The sequence below is a fragment of the Excalfactoria chinensis genome, chromosome 5 (assembly GCF_039878825.1).
Source record: "Excalfactoria chinensis isolate bCotChi1 chromosome 5, bCotChi1.hap2, whole genome shotgun sequence".
NCBI lineage: Eukaryota > Metazoa > Chordata > Aves > Galliformes > Phasianidae > Excalfactoria > Excalfactoria chinensis.
Genome location: NC_092829.1, coordinates 43,059,566 through 43,077,448, shown reverse-complemented (window position 1 = coordinate 43,077,448; position 17,883 = coordinate 43,059,566). Strand labels below are relative to the sequence as shown.

At 40.0% G+C, this 17,883-nt stretch overlaps 1 protein-coding gene across 1 annotated transcript in view; it reads left to right on the top strand.

Annotated features, from left to right (window-relative positions):
• The window catches only part of LOC140253283 (mucin-5B), a 40,011-nt gene that overhangs the window by 3,389 nt on the left and 18,739 nt on the right, over positions 1-17,883 (top strand). Inside the window, exons 4-21 of the mRNA XM_072338796.1 lie at positions 1,329-1,416; positions 2,599-2,732; positions 3,063-3,288; positions 4,070-4,195; positions 5,063-5,180; positions 6,151-6,289; positions 6,916-7,017; positions 7,395-7,464; positions 7,721-7,858; positions 8,531-8,695; positions 9,502-9,596; positions 10,378-10,504; positions 13,103-13,355; positions 14,249-14,301; positions 14,671-14,771; positions 15,063-15,214; positions 16,351-16,489; positions 17,620-17,730. Of these exons, the coding sequence (XP_072194897.1) occupies positions 1,329-1,416; positions 2,599-2,732; positions 3,063-3,288; positions 4,070-4,195; positions 5,063-5,180; positions 6,151-6,289; positions 6,916-7,017; positions 7,395-7,464; positions 7,721-7,858; positions 8,531-8,695; positions 9,502-9,596; positions 10,378-10,504; positions 13,103-13,355; positions 14,249-14,301; positions 14,671-14,771; positions 15,063-15,214; positions 16,351-16,489; positions 17,620-17,730 (2,337 nt within the window). The remainder of the gene's footprint in view (positions 1-1,328; positions 1,417-2,598; positions 2,733-3,062; positions 3,289-4,069; positions 4,196-5,062; positions 5,181-6,150; positions 6,290-6,915; positions 7,018-7,394; positions 7,465-7,720; positions 7,859-8,530; positions 8,696-9,501; positions 9,597-10,377; positions 10,505-13,102; positions 13,356-14,248; positions 14,302-14,670; positions 14,772-15,062; positions 15,215-16,350; positions 16,490-17,619; positions 17,731-17,883) is intronic.

Below are 17,883 nucleotides of genomic sequence, written 5' to 3'. Positions count from 1 at the left end.
CAGCCAGTTAGTTGTTTTTCTCTTAGTGAACCTCATAAATGATGAAAAGCAGAGCGGGATGCAGATACCATGTTAATATAAGAAACAGAGGGGCAGTGGTGGTTGGGAAGTATCACGGTATCCACATGTTGACAGGGCCCACCACCATAAGTAATGGTTTCAGAAGACAAAGGAGTGGGGTTGCAATGCCCAGGCCTCCCTAAGCAATTTTACACTACAAAAGATGCCACTGTCAACGCTGCAGACAGTATCTCTATAGTTACCTGCTTCCTACATAGGGTACAGTTGGTGACCCCAGCTCTTACCCTGTGCACAACTTTTGTGGGAAACTAATCCATGTGGTCATTTGAGAAGACCTTGGCATCTCTCATTCCAAGGCATTCTATATAGGGCAATTCCTCTATATACTTTCACTCCAAAACACCCTCTGCAGTGGAGGTGTATTTACACTTCTGAGTGTGAGCATTTATCCTCCTCAGTCAGAAGTGAGATTAAATAAGCAGAAGTTGTTCTGCAGTCCAGAGAGACAGAAAATAATAAGTAGAAAGTGAACAGAGTGGGAGAAAAAAGAAAAAAGAAAAAAGAAAAAAAAAAAAAAGTATATATCAGGAAGCCATCAGGCAGTAATTTCAGGATCTAGTTTAATGAAGAATTTGTCATTTCCCTCCCACTTTGTACTATTTTATACCTGGAATATCATAGGCACCACCCATGGAGTAGATACAGCTTTAGACTGACACACCTGTAGGAAAAGCACTGCCATTTATAACTAGACCAGGGCAATGCCTGTATTACCCTCCAAGTACATAAAAGGGATATGTTGCAATAGTTCTATCTAGAAAAGCCATACTGTGTTATCCTGTCTCTATTGCCTCTGTGAATGAGCAGAACAAGTTATGCAGGGCAGATCCCTCCTCAGACAGACTATGAAGTTTTCCATTTAGCCTATGAACTAAAAAAAACTTACATACTGCTAAAAGCTGACCAGAAACTGATTCTTTGTAGCTTTCTGCATCAGGATACACTTATCTATCCAGTATTCTGTACTGGGAGACACGGGTCCAGGGATCAGTCCAGTATTTGGCATGCTTCAGTTGGCTGTTGGATAGGTAGGACTGCCAGTTGTTGAAAAATCATCTTCCTGTTTAAATTCAGCTTGTCTGTCAGTAGGTTTTATGGCAGGACTGTAATGGAAAATGTAACTGCTACAAACAGGTAACGAGAATTTCTGCCACGGTGCTTTTCTGTGGCGAGCCATGTGATAGTATGCTGCTGATGGGAGAAGAAACCTTTAAACCCTGAGTTTCCTCTTTGCTTTTCTTTCTTAGCTAGACCTGGAAGAAACATATAAAGAGAAAATATGTGGTCTGTGTGGGAACTATGACGGCAATAAGAAGAATGATTTAATTATGGACGGTAGGCCGTGAACACAGCATGCTGAATGTAGGAGTGTGTTATACATCACATGAAACTTGGCGTCTGTTTCCTCTACGTGGGGTTTCAGATTTCTGGACAGACATCTTGAAAAACCCAAACATTTCCAAAGATGGAGCAGTTTAAAAAATCGTGGGATGATCTGAGATTCTCTGCTGCTTGCAAGTGTCTCTCAAACACTGCTGACCCAGTTTAATTGCCCACTCATCATGCAGCAGCACTGCCAAGTTTCCCACTGATTGTACCAAACCTTAAGGAATTTGCAGTCTCAAATGTGACATGTTTGCACTTCTTCTGCTTTCATCACTTTACAGCTGGCTATCAGGTGTGATCAGTTTTGTCTATGTAATGGAAAGAAAGTGCCATGGGTGACTCAGGCAGATTTCACTAAGCATCTTTGCAGAAACCACGGTGCCATCCACTGACACCTGCAGGTGCAGTTCTGAGCTGCAAGAAGGGCAGCACAGCAAGCAAATGAAGCTGCAGTCCTGCAGCAGAGTATGAGTGGCGAGAAGCTTGCACCCTATTGTATTTGCTGCAGGACTGAAGCCAACTTTTTAACACCATCCTTCTGTGTAATATCTGGGCTTTTTAAGTCACAACAAATAATAATATTGTCACCTACCATTCAGAAAGAATAATTAAATTTCAGACTTTGTCAGAAAGATTTCTCAGATCTAGGATCAAGTGTCTGGTAGTGCTTTGGGAAAATATGTCCCTATACTCAGTGTAATACGTAAATTGTGTGCCTGTCTTCCCAGCTTCTTTAGCCTGTACAAAGCAGCAAATTACTGGATGAATACACACGCATACAAAGCTGCACTTTAGGTTGCAATAGTATAATGCAAAGTGATCTGTATGACCATTACACATACAAAATTCTGTAAGATTGTATGTACTTATAAAGAACTGAAGTCTTTGAAAGTGATAAGATGTAATAGGAAGGTGAAGAGTCTTGTGATAATTGTTGCCAAGACTGTCAGCAGTCCTTGATCGAAATACGCCAGATTCCTGATCATAACCCAAATGAAAGTTACACCAGGAAGTTATATACCGTATTATGGTATTTTGATAAAGATTTGGCAAGGGTGAGATACATATTTATAACCAAATAACTGATCTAAAGGACTGTAAAGGATTCAAATGAATCTGGGGGTTTTGCAGGATATAACATGCACCCAAGGCAGTTTGGGAACTTTCACAAAGTTGAGGATCCATCAGAAAAGTGTCCTGATGTGAGGCCAGATGACCACACTGGAAGACATCCTACAGAGGATGATGATAGATGCAGTAAATATGTAAGTATGTGTGGTTAAGAAGTATAAACCTTCCTGAACTATCACAGTCCTGAAGTGACTGTGTTGAAACAAGGGCTATTTAGAGAACAGAATGTTATCTTATACTTGAAGGACTGTCCTACTATAGTGATAAAGAAATAGATAAGTGGGAAAATATGCAATTTTATGACAACATCCAGGCCAAGAAAAAGAACCTCGTAACAGAAAGTTAGACTGGATGACCTCTGGAGGCCCATGTGATCATGGACTTGTGTCATCAGAGGTTAGGATCCACATCCATCAGCCTGATAGTTGCTAAAATGTCAATTATTGCTTTTCTTTTCCCCTCAGAAAAAAAAGTGCAAGAAACTTCTGTCCCGGTTTGGAAACTGCCCCAAAGTGGTTGCTTTTGATGATTATGTAGCTACCTGTGCTGAAGATATGTGCAACTGTGTGGTTAATTCTTCTCATTCTGATTTGGTTTCCAGCTGCATATGCAGCACTTTAAATCAATACTCTCGAGATTGTGTCCTCAGCAAGGGAGACCCTGGGGAATGGAGAACCAAAGAGCTCTGCTGTAAGTAGTACTGCTCTGGAGTTTAGGATGTTGGGCATCTATGCATGAGCCCTAATCCCAACAGAGCAAAGATAGGAGCTCCTTTAACTACATTGACTCAATCTGTAGAAGTACTTTGACAGAAATGTTGTTAATGGAAAAGCCTCAACGAGTTCAACTTGATTTTGCTCCCCAATTAGACCCTGTATCTTAGCATATCTTCTCTCTTCTCCTTTTTTCAGTTCTTTTTTGAGTTTTACAATGCTCATTTATTTTGTATCTAACCTTGTGTGAAGTTTTGATGTCTAGCCTAAAGAAGTAACACAGAAGTCTAACATACCTGTTCTTAGCTGCTCCTTTGCTTTACCACTCAGTAGTTGCATCTACTGAGCAGGAAATCCCTGCCAATCTGGGGTGAAGACTAGAGGCAGTTCTTCCAAACAGCTGTTGTGGACTAGGATGCAAGATTAATGCCAGAATGAGAGTTGCTTGAGGCGAAAACAAGTTATTGCAGCTCCCTGGTGTCTTTTTCTGGTATCATGACTTCAGCCAACCTTGAGTTAGCAAAATAATGTTAAGTAACTAATATTTCCCAGCATTATTATTATTTTCTCCAAAGATGAAGTAAAAGAAATTGTAAGACATTCCTCTAGAGGGTAACAAGACATGACACGTCTGGATAGAAAGTTTTGCAACCAAGATTTGGGGGATGGGAGGAAGAAGGAGTTGGGTAGTGATGCAACGATTTTTAAGCATTAATAAATTCATCATTAACATAACACATTTTTCTTTGGTTTTGCAGATCAGGAATGCCCAAGCAACATGGAGTACATGGAATGTGGAAACTCCTGTGCTGACACGTGCGCTGACCCAGAAAGGAGTAAGATATGCAAAGCCCCATGTACAGATGGTTGCTTCTGTCCTCCTGGTAAGGCAGTTTGCTTCTTCCAATAGGTCATACAACAAGGGACAAAGATGGAGAATATTTCCTTTCAGTTAGTGGGTTGTTGGGTGTTTTTTTTTTTTTTTCCTTTATGATTTTACACTAAAATCAGTGCATAAGCTGTTTCTTCTAGTCTAATTTAACAAATTCCTTCACAGAAATGCAGAATCACTGAACCATAGGGGTTGGAAGGGACCTCTAAAAATCACTGAGTCCAAGCCCCTGCTAAAGCAAGTTCCCTACAGTAGGTGGCACAGGAAACTGTTCAACTGGGTCTTGGAAGAACCAAATCTTTAAAGATTCAGGATCTTGATAGGGGACAGAAAGGACATTTTTTCAAAAGATGTGGAAAAAGGAGAGGGATTCTCTAGTTAGTAATGGTGTAGGTGAGGATGTCTGATGAAATGCCTCACAGTTAGAAGTCTAGGTGTATGTGTAGCCTAGTGGAGAATAAAGCTTGTTGTAGGTTGTGTCATATGTAAAATAAATAGATTGACAGGTTCATTCATGAGCAATCTTGCACATGAAGAAGTTGAAGTCTGATCTGTTAGTTTCACTGTTGGAAATGGAAACTGGCTGACTGGCACTTGGTAATCCTGCTCATTGTGTAGAATTCCGGTAACACAGAGAGATACCCTTTGGGATATTTTATCTTACGTTGCTTTCATTTGAGCTCCAGTGAGAATTCATTCACATCAATTAATGCCTGAGAGGGCCTGGTGTGTTGCTTTTGATAAAACCACTCATTCATTTGTAGAAATGACACAAGGTTTTTTTTCTTTGTTTTGATCTTCCTTCATGGTGTTTCCCAGAATTACTAAAAAATATTAACCAGCCAATGTGTCTGAACAGGAACTATCCTTGATGACCTCGGTGGCAAAAAATGTGTTCCCAGAGACAGCTGTCCCTGTATGTTTCAAGGCAAAGTCTACTCATCTGGAGGGACTTACACCACTCCTTGCCAAAACTGGTACTGTTGTGAACTCAATTGCACTGACAAGATAGAGGCAGTTATTGGAGACCATTGATTAGCTGCATTCTGTTCTTTTACCCTTTTTGCTGTTCCTAACATCCTAAGTAATCATGGCACTAATGCAAAAACTGGGGTCTGAATAGCAACAGGCATTTGGAAAAACTCTGAGGTAACCCTCAACCACACACTGCTATTACCCTCACTTGGAATTGCCAGCAAGTATTAAGCCTGGGATACAGAACTGCAGAAAAACGAGACTCTTGCCTGGTTAGTTTAGAAGCATTGGCCTCTGAAGTGTAGCAACTCTGTGACAATGAGTCATTTTCTAACCACTGCTAGATCTAAATGGCTGTTCCAAAGCTTGGATCTCAAAAAATTACTCTGTGGTGCATGGATGGATAGAGCAGATGTTCTGTGAATCCCTTTGGTTTAAATATTTCCTACTCATTCTCAAAGCCAGGAAATACTCCCCAAAACCTGAGCTTTGAAGGGCTGAGTGGTTTCCATATAGGCACAGGCTTAGTCTTCACAAAACCTGAACTAACATGGCCTGGCTGTTCTCTTGCATTAACAGCTCTAATTTTTACAACTGCACATTAACTCAGCCTCTGAAGAGTTGCAACAGAAACTTGCTGAATCATCAATAACATAAAGTGATGCAAGATCCTGTTTGAAGAGGTTATTTCTTTTAAAAAGTTAAGTAATCAGTTTAGGCCCTGGAAAATATTTCTTTTTTGAGCAACTCAGTGACTCTGAAGGGTATAGCATGAAGTTCAGTGCAGTGATCTCCCACTGACAGACAAGGAAAGCCTTAGTATAAAATCTTTCTCCCTCATGGATTTAATAAGCAGCTGAAAAACAAGTAGCTGATGAGACAAAAAAAGAGAAATTGATCAGATCTCAACCTTTGCTCTTTTGCAGCTATATTTATTCTCTAACTCACTACTCATTTTTGTGTTTTGTACAGTACTTGCAAAGGAGGCCACTGGAGCTGTACCTCTCTGCCTTGTTCTGGAAGCTGCAGTATAGATGGCGGATTCCATATAACAACCTTTGATAACAAGAGGTTCAATTTTCATGGTAACTGCCATTATGTATTAGCTAAGGTATGAACTATCTCCCATTTCACTTCTGAATCTCTAGAGTAACATGAAGCACTAAGCTGTGCTGGAGCTCAGTATGACTTCATTTGATTAAATGGCCTTGACCCAGCAAAGCACTTCAATACATACTCAGTATTAAAACACATAAATTTTTCTATTTGCAATGGACTTACAGTTCAACTGTGACGCAAAGCATCAAGCTTTTGCATTTTCAACACAGTTTTACGGCCTCTTTCTCCCCCCCCTCCCCTTTTTTATTTTTTTTATTTTTTGACAAATGTGTTTTCTTACTGGATATATTAAAGTAGATTTAAGCATTTCTCCTGAAGCTTTCTTTATGTGTGACAGTAGAAATGAGGTGGATGAGCTAACTACTTCACAAAAAATTGGCTATTCTATGACTCTGTACAAACACTGCCAACTCAGGTTGATGCATGGAAACAGTAAAAGGGAAAAGCAGTGAACATTATTGGGCTTGGAAGTGAAATTCAGCAATTTGCAGTCAGAAATCAAATGCCCTAGATCTTTCATTCTTACATTTTAGCCTTTCAGAGATATATATTTTTTTCCTTTTTTTAAAAATAGCATGCTAATGACTTCTGCACATCCCATTTCTCACCTCTGTTCAGAACACCGATGACACATTTGTGGTGATTGGAGAGATCATCCAGTGTGGGACATCAAAGACAATGACTTGCTTAAAGAATGTCTTAGTCACACTAGGAAGAACAGTAAGTAACTTGCTTTAGCAAGCACACAGAATGTCACTTTTACTTAAGTTCACAGGGTTCATTTATGTTCTCTCTCTTACTGTGGAATCTTTTTGGTCTGTTGCAGTCCTGGGACTGCAAGCTTAATAGCAGCAGATGATGCAGTGCATGTGTTTATTAGTTTTGTTCTACAGGAGTTATTTTCTTCCCAGTTTATTGGATTCTGGCTTTTCCATTTTCTTCAGAAGTGAATGGCCCAAAATTATCTTCATCAGTTTTCTGCATCTTTTCCATAACTTCCATTCTGAAGACATTGCTTCTTAATGCTTGCTTGCCAGGTTGTTATTGTCTGTCTCATGTGCTTTCATTACCACAGGCTTTTTCCTTTTTCTGTACAGACAATAAAGATCTGCTCCTGTGGAAATATCTACATGAACAATTTCATTGTGAGGCTTCCAGTAAGCAAAGGTAAATATCTTTCTCCACAACTCTGTCAGAATAGCCTACATCAATTTACAGTTTGATTCCTGTTCCTGTCTCTGATTATAGGGATCCTGCCCATTATAAGGTTACTGATTTAGGTAGATACACTCTGGGACTCCCTGCAGGATTCCTGTGTTACACTGTGCTGGCAAAAGGGAGTTCCTGTTTTCTCAGCCTCATAAAGATTGGTGAAGTACTTTCTTTTTCTTTTTTTTTCCCATTTCACTCTTTTCCTCTTTAGATGGCATCACCATCTTCAGACTCTCAACATTTTTCATCAAAATCTTGAGCTCAACTGGAGTACGGATTCGAGTGCAAATGAAACCTGTAATGCAGCTCTCCATAACAGTTGATCATTCTTACCAGAATCGCACATCTGGTAGGATACTGTTCACTCTTTAACAAATTACAGCTGCTTATCAATAAGGGAATAAAATATCTGATTTTATATTGGCATTTTCATGTTAGAACCCGTGATTCAATCGATACTTTTCTGCAACAAAAGATTGGCCAAAAGCTTCTATTTGCTGAAGATAAACTCTGTGATGTTTAGCGTGTGCTCAGCTTTTGGGCACTATCTGTAAAAGCATGCTCCCATTACAGTCTTGTGAGATGCAGAGTTCTCAGTTTTGCCACCAATCTCTTGTTAACATCATTTAAGCTTTTTGTGTCTCTGTTTCCATTCCGTGTGATTGGATAACATCTGATCCCTCCAACTCATTTTGGTTTGCTTTTGCCATTTCCTTTGACTGTAAATTTTGGGGAAGGGACTTCTCTGCCTGTTAGTGATTACTGAAGCATATTTATGCAGCTTCCAATTTCCGTGCCCTCACTAAGTGCTACTGCAATACAGGAAATAACAATTACAAACTAAAGACATGGTTCTGTCTGATTTGTGATGAGATCAGGAAAATGAGCTGCTTACAGGCAAGCACCATTATAGAGATAAGGGTATTTATCATGAAGTCATTGCTTTTCCCACTTGTTATTATGATTTCTTCTTCTTCTCTTCTTCTTCCTCTTTCTTTATCCCTACTGCCACCAACTCAAGGTCTTTGCGGCAATTTCAATAACATTCAGACTGACGACTTCAGAACAGCCACTGGAGCTGTGGAAGATTCAGCCGCTGCTTTTGGTAACTCTTGGAAAACCAGAGCCAGCTGTTTTGATGTCGAGGACAGCTTTGAAGATCCTTGTTCAAACAGCGTGGATAAAGGTAGCAGGCTTTTCATCCCTGAGTTATCAGTGCTAAATAATTTTCATGTGATAAATAACTGAAAAAGCTTTAGAAGTCTAATAAACATCAGGTGTCTCTGCCTTTGAGGCTATTTCTAGAGAGATATGTTGCTTTCTCTGTGCCTCTAAGGTAACAGCTTTGCTGGAAAAAGAGCCAGCGCCTTCTTTGCTGATGACTTGAAAAGCACACACATCATCAATGAGAGCAATTTAGGCTTAAGGCAGAGCATAATTGGTTGTCAGTATTTGGGCCCAGTCTGCTAACCTAGGTTGCTACAGCTGTGCTGAGCTTAAAAAGTTATCATCACTACTGACCTCAGCAGGCTCTGTACTGTACCAGGTGCCTGTCCAGCTTCTCATTTTGACTAGATTTGAATACATACAGGATTTACAGTGTAGTCTCCTAGGTATTACTGTATATAGTAAAAGCTCACTTATTATGATTTATTATGATATGCTTTGTGTAATTCCTTGACTGCATTTCATGAAGAAATAGACAAGTTTAATGGAAAGCAATGAACATGGGGAGGTTTCTTTTCAGATGCTCTGTAAGTCCAGCCATGTTAATAGTGTTGGTATTCAGAAGGATGAAACCTTTCTTTCAGGAAAATGAGTGTTCACTCATCCAACCATGCTTAACATGTTGGTATGTCTATGCCCACTATTTCCTTCCAGCATCACTGGAACACTTCAGGACATTCTAGGTCTGTGTGATACATTGTAAGAAAACAAATTCAAGTCGTAATTTGGTTTAAGTGACTGTGGACAATATTTTTTCCCATTCAGAAAAATTTGCCCAACACTGGTGTGCTCTTCTATCTAATACAAGCAGTGCATTTGCTGCCTGCCATGCTGTTGTAGACCCTTCTGTGTACATCAAGGTAAGGCAGCAGCCTAAATCAGTGGTTTGTTCTCATCTAGAAGCTGATCTGTCAGGGAGATGGTCTGGTCTTTGGGAGTTAAATGAGTTATAGTAATGTGAGTTTCTGAAGTTCATTGATGCTGATGAGAAAAATAAAATGAGAGTTTATGCAAGATACAATGGGTCTTTTTGCCTGCTGTCCTGAAAATACTGATTAAGTGACTGTCTTCCATGAGCAGCGCTGCCAACACTGACAGTCCTGTTGCATGATCCTGAAGAAAAGTAGGTAAAATGGGGTTTGCTGGTTTTGAAAACTGTTCAGCCTTTGGAAGGATAAATCAGTGTTTCTGTTTGGAATCAAGCAAAGGGGTTTTGATCTCATGACTTCACTTAAAATTCACATCCTGTGGGAAAATATACACTACTTTTACAGTGTTTGTATTCCATTTATTAGCGTGGAAAGGATGTTAACTCTATTTGTATTGAAAATGCAGGAAGCTGCCCATAGCTCATGGTACTCAGCTGTATAACATTACTAAGCTAGCAAGTTACCACATTTATATGCATAGTAAAGCAGTTCCTGGAAAAAGTGCAGAAAATTCACGTAGGGTTTCTGTGAGGTACAGCTTACTGAGAAAATACTGAACCTGAAATTTTGCATAACATTTAATGTTTCTTCAGGTACTTATAACTATAACTCAGATAACCATGGCTTACCCTTTACCCCATTAAATTGCTGAATATTTCCTTGCTCTTTCTGTAAACCAGACATAATTCCTGTGTCCTTTTCTGTCCCCTAGAGATGTATGCACGACACCTGTAATGCTGAGAAGAGTGAAGTTGCACTGTGTAGTGTGCTCTCTACTTACTCCAGAGACTGTGCTGCGGCAGGCGTGACTCTTAAGGGCTGGAGGCAGGGGATCTGTGGTATGCATCCTGTAATGTCTTGAGTAGGGATGTGGGGGAACATCTTCAGACTGCAGTCTGTGGCAGCCTGTAGCTTCTGAGTTCAGCCAAGCTCACAGATCTTTGAAAAATAGAATAGCATATATAAGCTATTTAGAAACATCAACCTGCCAATATCACTACATGAAGAGGCTCTTACAACTCATCAGTTGTAGTTTCTGAATATTAGTACATTTTCTATTTTTCTATTAATTACCAGACAGCTCAAATGAGATTTGCCTGCTTCAACATGAAAATAAATGTATGAGCTTCTCAATAACTTACCTGAATAAGAAACATAACAAGAATGATATAGATGCAACTATGATATATGTTATTACCTGAGTTAGAGGCCAGGTGGAATGTTTAATAGAGACAATGCAGCTGGTGCTTTGTAGAAAGCATGGAAGATTGGAGTAAGGACAATTCAATAAGCCTGTGCTGAAATAATTTTGAGGGAACACAGTGCAGTCTACAGCATATTATCCTAGGGTCATACGGATTTAAACACTAGCCAGTCCCTGCCTATCGAGAGATTTGTTGTCAAGATAGAATTACTGACACACTGCACACCAAAGCAAGATGAATCTGCAGCATGAGTCTGCAACCTGACTTATGACATAATAGGCAATATTAACTCAAACAGTGCAGTAACCTCTAATAAGTGCTAATGGCTTAATGATCATGATCATTTCAGCCTTTTTTTTTTTTTTTCGTTTTTTCTTTTTTTAAGAAGAAATAATCTTTTGGGAACATGCCTGTGTTAATTCTGAAGGTTGTGCTATTCAGGAGTGAAGGAGTAAATAGGCCAGAACAGTCACTCTCAGTGCTACCCCCTGGTGGTGGCAGGCGGGAAGGTTCTTTCAGCTCCTGCAGCTGTGGCCAGCTGTGCTGTGCTGCAGGCACCATCTGAGGCAGGTTATATTGCACAGGGTGGCTACAGTGCAGTCAGTAGAGCATATGAAATAGAAAACTCCACTAGATAATGGAAGGCAGTTCATATATACGACAGTCCTTAGTGGAAGCACAAACCATTAGCTGAGCTTCTCATTACTGGGATTAGTAATCTAAATCACAGTGCTGTTCTTCTAGTTCTCCTTGTTCAAGCTGCCTTGAAACTATCTTTGGTATGCTCATGTGCTCTGCCTCCAGTTGTGAAACCCACATAATCATCTAAGATTACAAATCTGTGACTGTGGGTACTGAAACCAAATAAGCTTCTTACCAGACCTAGCTGTACCAAAATTGGTCTTTTTCCACCAAATAATTAAAGGGAGAAAGGAGACACATTTGTTAGAAATGATATTATTAATAATTAACAATTGAAACACACAGTCAGATAAATCTTTTGGTATATCAGATGGACTGTGATATAAACTCAAGTTCAAGGACTTTATTAATATCTTTCTTACTTGACCTATTGTGATTTATACATACCAGCTGCTGCATCCTCATAGCACTCCTATAAAGTGTGAAAATGTGGCCTGCCTAACTGAAACATGAGATATCACACCTGCCCCAGCTGAGTGCAGGAAACCAACTGGCTTTTGTTGGTGGAGGTGGTTTTCCATGTGTACACACACCTAGCACACAAACTAATCTGAGAAAGCATACAACGGTCATTGACTGGAAAACCATACAGAGCTTTGTTTAAGCATGGAGCCTATGGCTGATATGGTGATAATACTGCTGCAAAGATTAGTGCAGTTCCCCATAAGCAACCCTCCTGTGCCTTCTCGTACCTCTGTGCATGTCTGAAAAACAAAGCAGTGGGTCTTTGGGGATTTGAGTCAAAAAGAGGTCCGAGAGGACCAGGTCCCCAGTTCTCACTGAATTTCAGAGGAATCTGGATGCCAGCCTTTCTTGAAAGTCCCATTCTGGATACCTCCTTACACAACTTGATCCTACTGATTTCCTTACTGTTTCCTTACACAACTTGATCCCTACTGCAGATTTTATGGCAGAGTTTTGAAAGTAATATTTCTTGTTAGCACACAAAGATTAATCAGCTTTTCACTGTCTTGCAGGTTTAGTTGAGATCTATAGATTTTTAGTATTTAACTCTTTGATCCACCCAACAGGGTGCTTAAAAATTTGGTTCCTCATTTCTTTAAAGGATAAAAAGAAGAGGTAACATCAAATGATTATCAGAGTTCCTTATTGCTGCCCATTTAATGCCCAAAATTGACCCTATAAAATAGCTCAAATCTTCTTCATTTTTTTTAATTTTTTTTTTTTTTCCTACCCAAATAAATCATTAGCTGGGGAGAGAAAACTCAATTTTATCAACACAGAGAAGTGAGAATTTATCGGCTAAAGTTCGTGACATAAGGTGGAATTGTAGATTTTACAAATACAAAATGACACTGACTCTTATTCAGTCAAGATACACCCTGTTGGGTATTTCAGAATTCAGTCTCACCTAGTTTTATGCAGGCTTATGTGAGCAGGCTTCTCCCAGACCACTGAAAGACAAGGTGCTCTGGTTAGGAAAATGTACATTTATGGATCTCAACCTGCAGAAAGCTGCATTAACAGCATCAACGATGATTGCACATCAATTTTATTTCTCTTGCAAAGATCCCTCAGAGGAGTGTCCTGAGACTATGGTTTATAACTATAGTGTGAAGTACTGCAACCAGTCTTGCCGCTCGCTGGATGAACCTGATCCACTGTGTAAAGTTCAGATTGCTCCTATGGAGGGCTGTGGTTGCCCTGAAGGGACCTACCTCAATGATGAGGAGGAATGTGTGACTCCAGATGACTGTCCCTGCTACTACAAAGGCAAGATCGTTCAGCCTGGCAACTCTTTCCAAGAAGACAAACTGTTGTGGTAAGCTGCACTAATGATGCAAAGGTTGAATACTTGGACTTGCTCTAATCCTTGAATGCACTCATTTTACTGTAAGGAATCATGATTAATTTCTGCTTGATTTTACCAAAGTAAATGTTCCCTTGGCAGGAAGGGCAGCCACAGTGAAGATTAAGATCCATTATCCCTGCTAGCAAACAAGAACCTTAAAACATGTAATGTTTGTGACCTATCTCTATGCAAAGTTCACTGTTGTGTAAAAAAACATTTGCTTACAGCGGGAGCAGGATATGGGCTTTGAGGGGGGAATTTCTGGCTCTATGATGAAAAGGAGTCAAAAACATTACCGCAGGCACCATCCTGCAGGCTGTTAAAAAAATATATTGCCCAAGGGAAAAAAAGCAAAATATCCGTTTTTAAACATAAGGAGAAAAGTAGGGGGGCGAATACTAATGGTAAGGTAATTCTCTTGCATCTCCAGTGCAAAACAACTGCCTTTTCCTCATTTTCAACCAGCTCAGGGTAGCAAATAAATGCAAACAAATATAGGGAGAGGGCTGAATTATGGAAACAATGTATTTTTATCTTTAGATGTCTGATTTTTCACTCTCTCTTGCAACTCTTAGTTTTTTTCTCTGAAATTTTTAGACTGCTTATAGATACAATTTTGCTTGGTAATTTAGGAAAAAATACTTGATTTAGGGAAGGCATGCACTAAACAAGTGGCAGATGAAATAATTTCATCTTTAGGTCTTGTCTTCCTTCAGGGGATGACAATTCACATCTGTACCAAACATTAATTTTAACGGGAATTTGTTATTTGTGTTACTAGTAGAGCTTTGCAGAGGCTTTCTCTCTAGCGAGACAGACAAGTGTGAAGATCTGATGTGTTTCATTTTATGGAATCTCTTTAGCAAATGCATTCAAGGACGATTAGACTGCATTGGAGAAACTGTCCTGGTAAAAGGTGAGATTTTGTTAAATAATAGCATGATGGTGTCAGCTAGTGTTTATCATGTTTCTCTCTACATCTCTTTCTTTCTGTAGCATTTTAGTAGTCCGCACATTTTTTACTTTCTGTGTGAGTTATTGGTAACAGTTTTCTTTACAAGAATGACCCCAGAGTTGCTGAATTCTTTAAAAGATATTTCCCAAAGCTCAGAGGCTGTCTGCCTCCTTCTTCATCCTGTTGGTAGACAGAATGGAAATCTAATGGAAACTGTAAATGAGAGACAAATGCTGCCCTCTACTTAGTCTATTCAGTCACACAGAGGGGCTGATGACATCCTTATCACTTCCACCAAATGACCTTCCTACAATGTTCTTCACCCCATAGATTGCCCAGCTCCGATGTACTACTTCAACTGCAGCTCAGCGGGTCCTGGTGCCATTGGATCAGAGTGTCAGAAGAGCTGTAAGACGCAGGACATGCACTGTGTAAGGGCTTCACCTCCTGCCACAAGTGTGAGGCAACATGATTGTGCATGTGTGATTGTCCTGAACAAACGCTGGCGGTAACAAATTACACTGTTCACAAGACCAGTTGCTCCACTGATAATACAGCAGCTTCAGCTACCCACCTAGATGTGAGGCTTGTAGCCTGATTGTTACTAACTTACTGGCATGGCATTTTGAAAGGCTATCTAAAAAGTTTGGAGTCCAGCACTGACACTTCTGTGGGTTCCCTGTATATTCTTTGCATTAATGTATTGTCTTGTATATATGCAGTATGTCACAGAATGTGTCTCTGGCTGCATGTGTCCCGATGGGCTGGTGTTGGATGGCAATGGGGGCTGTATTCCCAAAGACCAATGCCCATGTGTCCACGGAGGGCACTTTTATAAACCTGGCGAAACCATCAGAGTTGACTGCAATACATGGTATGTTACTCCTGGGAGTCTCTCTTTGTAACAAAGGCTGTTAAAAATAGTGCGTAGTACGTCCATTGGGCAGGATGCCTTCGAAGCCTTTCTCTTCACCATCAGGACCATCAAATATCTTGAAGAAAAAAAAGAAAAAGAAAAAAAGGAAGCATTCCCTCTCTGCAGCACAATGCATGAGCTTGTATTTAAGGGAATGGCTACCAAATGTCATAGAATTTCCATTGTTTTTTTTACAAACTGCTTCCAATCCAGCTTTAGAAATCCCAGCCACATCTGAACTGCTTTGTGGCTGCTCATTGTATAATGAAGAATGGAGTCTGTCACTGTGGGGCTCAGCTCACGGCCAGAAAAGGGCTGAATGTAGAGGAAGGAGGAACCATGGTGATCTTCCAGCTATCTGGAATTCTTCTGGGTGCAAAGATCTCCCAGTAATACAGATGAATGCTCCAGTTGTTTCAACTGTGGGTATAATGCTGCTGTCGTTCTCATAGATATTATTTATCATGGTAGGTAAAATTCTTTGAATCCTTACCTATTATTTAGTGAGAAAATAGGAGAAGATAACAGCTAGAAACACTGGTTTGATTATCACTAGTACAAGCAATACGTTTAACATGTGAGGCCAAACCCTGATAAGGAGTTGTTCTCCCAGAGGCCATTAAGAGGTTTTATTGCAGTGAGGTCTTTGTTTTCTTATGAGAACAGACTGCACACAGGGAAAATAACTGCAGAGTATCTGTGCTAAGGGAACAACTAAAATGTTCTGTCTATGGTGCCCCTCAGCTGGAGGTGAAGTCTGCCAGGGGAGGGTGAGAGGTAGTGTTGGTTTGCACGCTGTGATAAGGAACAGAACTGGCCGCAAGGTATGTTAGATATTGTTCAATTATCTAGTCAATTATCTTGAGCTCAGGACTTAAATCCCCACTGTCTGCTGTCAGGCCTTAGTGATATCTATAGAAAAAAAAAAAAAAAAAAAAAAGAATCAAAATACACAACATGTCTTGGTAGAAAACATGAATTTTGTAATTAGCAGTGCATTATACAGCATGGTCTCAGAGCAGATTACTTTGAAGCACTGCAGAGGATTCAACTTTCAGTACAAAGACGGTGATCCTTTGCATTTCACCCCCCAGCACCTGTAACAAAAGGCAGTGGAACTGCACAGACAATCCCTGCAAGGGAACCTGCACTGTGTACGGCAACGGGCACTACATGAGCTTTGATGGGGAGAAGTTTGATTTCCTGGGAGACTGTGACTATATCCTAGCTCAGGTATCTCACTTTTTGTATTCTTATCCATGGGCTCTTCACAGCTTACACTGCAGGGTTCCATTTGAGAAATGATTTGATAAGACAAGGGAAAACGGTTTCAAACTAAATGATGGGAGATTTAGACTGGATTTGAGGAAGAAGTGTTTTACATTAAAGGCAGTGAGACACTGGAACAGACTGTCCAGAGAAGTGGTGGGTGCCCCATTTCTGGAGGCACCCAAGGTCAGGCTGGAGGGCTCTGAGCACCTGACCTAGTGAAGGTATCCCTGTTTGTTGCAGGGAGTTGGACTACATGGCCTTTAAGGGTCTCTTGCAGCAAAAATGATCCTGATTCTATAAAGGCTGTCTCATGTAAAATAATGAACACTGGTGAGTTGAGCTTAACTCCTCTGCTCTTGTACTCAGAGCAGATACTTATCTTCTGTTCAAAACCAAAGCAATTAACCCTCTGAAATGACACAAGAGGGCACTGTGTAATCCTAAATGATTAACTCGTGGGCAAGGCTGCCCTTTCCTGGTGTAATCATCATCTGCAAAGGAGGGGATTGATGTGGTATTGAAAATTAATGTTTCTCTGGACCATTAAAGAGTGACAGTAGGGACAGCAGGCTGACAGAGCATCCTGATGCAGCTGTAGGTGTCCCTATTCATTGCAGGGGAATTGGACCAGATGGCCTTTAAGGGTCCCTTCCAATTCTAAAGATTGTATGACAATTATTATTATTATTATTATTATTATTTTCACCAAAAGCATGTAAAGGTTAGCATATGGATCTCAATTTTTGTACAACAATTACATGTAATAAGTTAGTACTGAATGAGACACTTTCTCATCTCCAAATCAGTTGTTTTTGCTAATACTAAGGAAAAAAAAAGGTAGTTAGAACTTATTGGCTGTGCAGGACTGGTGTTATGAGAAGCTCATATTTATTACCTCAGCTTTTCTCTTTGAAATTCCTGGCTGAATAAAGTATGAGCAGTTCAGCTGCTACTTCTTGTAAAATGCCTGCAGTTTTGGTGAATTCATGATAGCAGAAGTCAGGTTGATGTATTTAGAGCTCTTGAAAATGTTTAAGACTGGTGTAATTGCATGAAAAGATCTAATACAATGTTATCTTATTTTTTCTAAGGATTTCTGTCCCAATAACATGAATGCTGGCACCTTCCGAATTGTAATTCAGAACAATGCCTGTGGGAAGTCACTCTCCATCTGCTCCCTAAAGATCACGCTGATTTTTGAGGTTTGTCTAGAATAATCCCTAACTGAGGAGCTGTACTCTTGATTTTGCAGCAGTTACTTTATATTCCAACTTTGCCGTACTCCATTTTTGCTATAGAGTAACTATATTAATCAAATAGCTGGAAAGCAAAGGCAGACAAACTGGGAAGGGTGT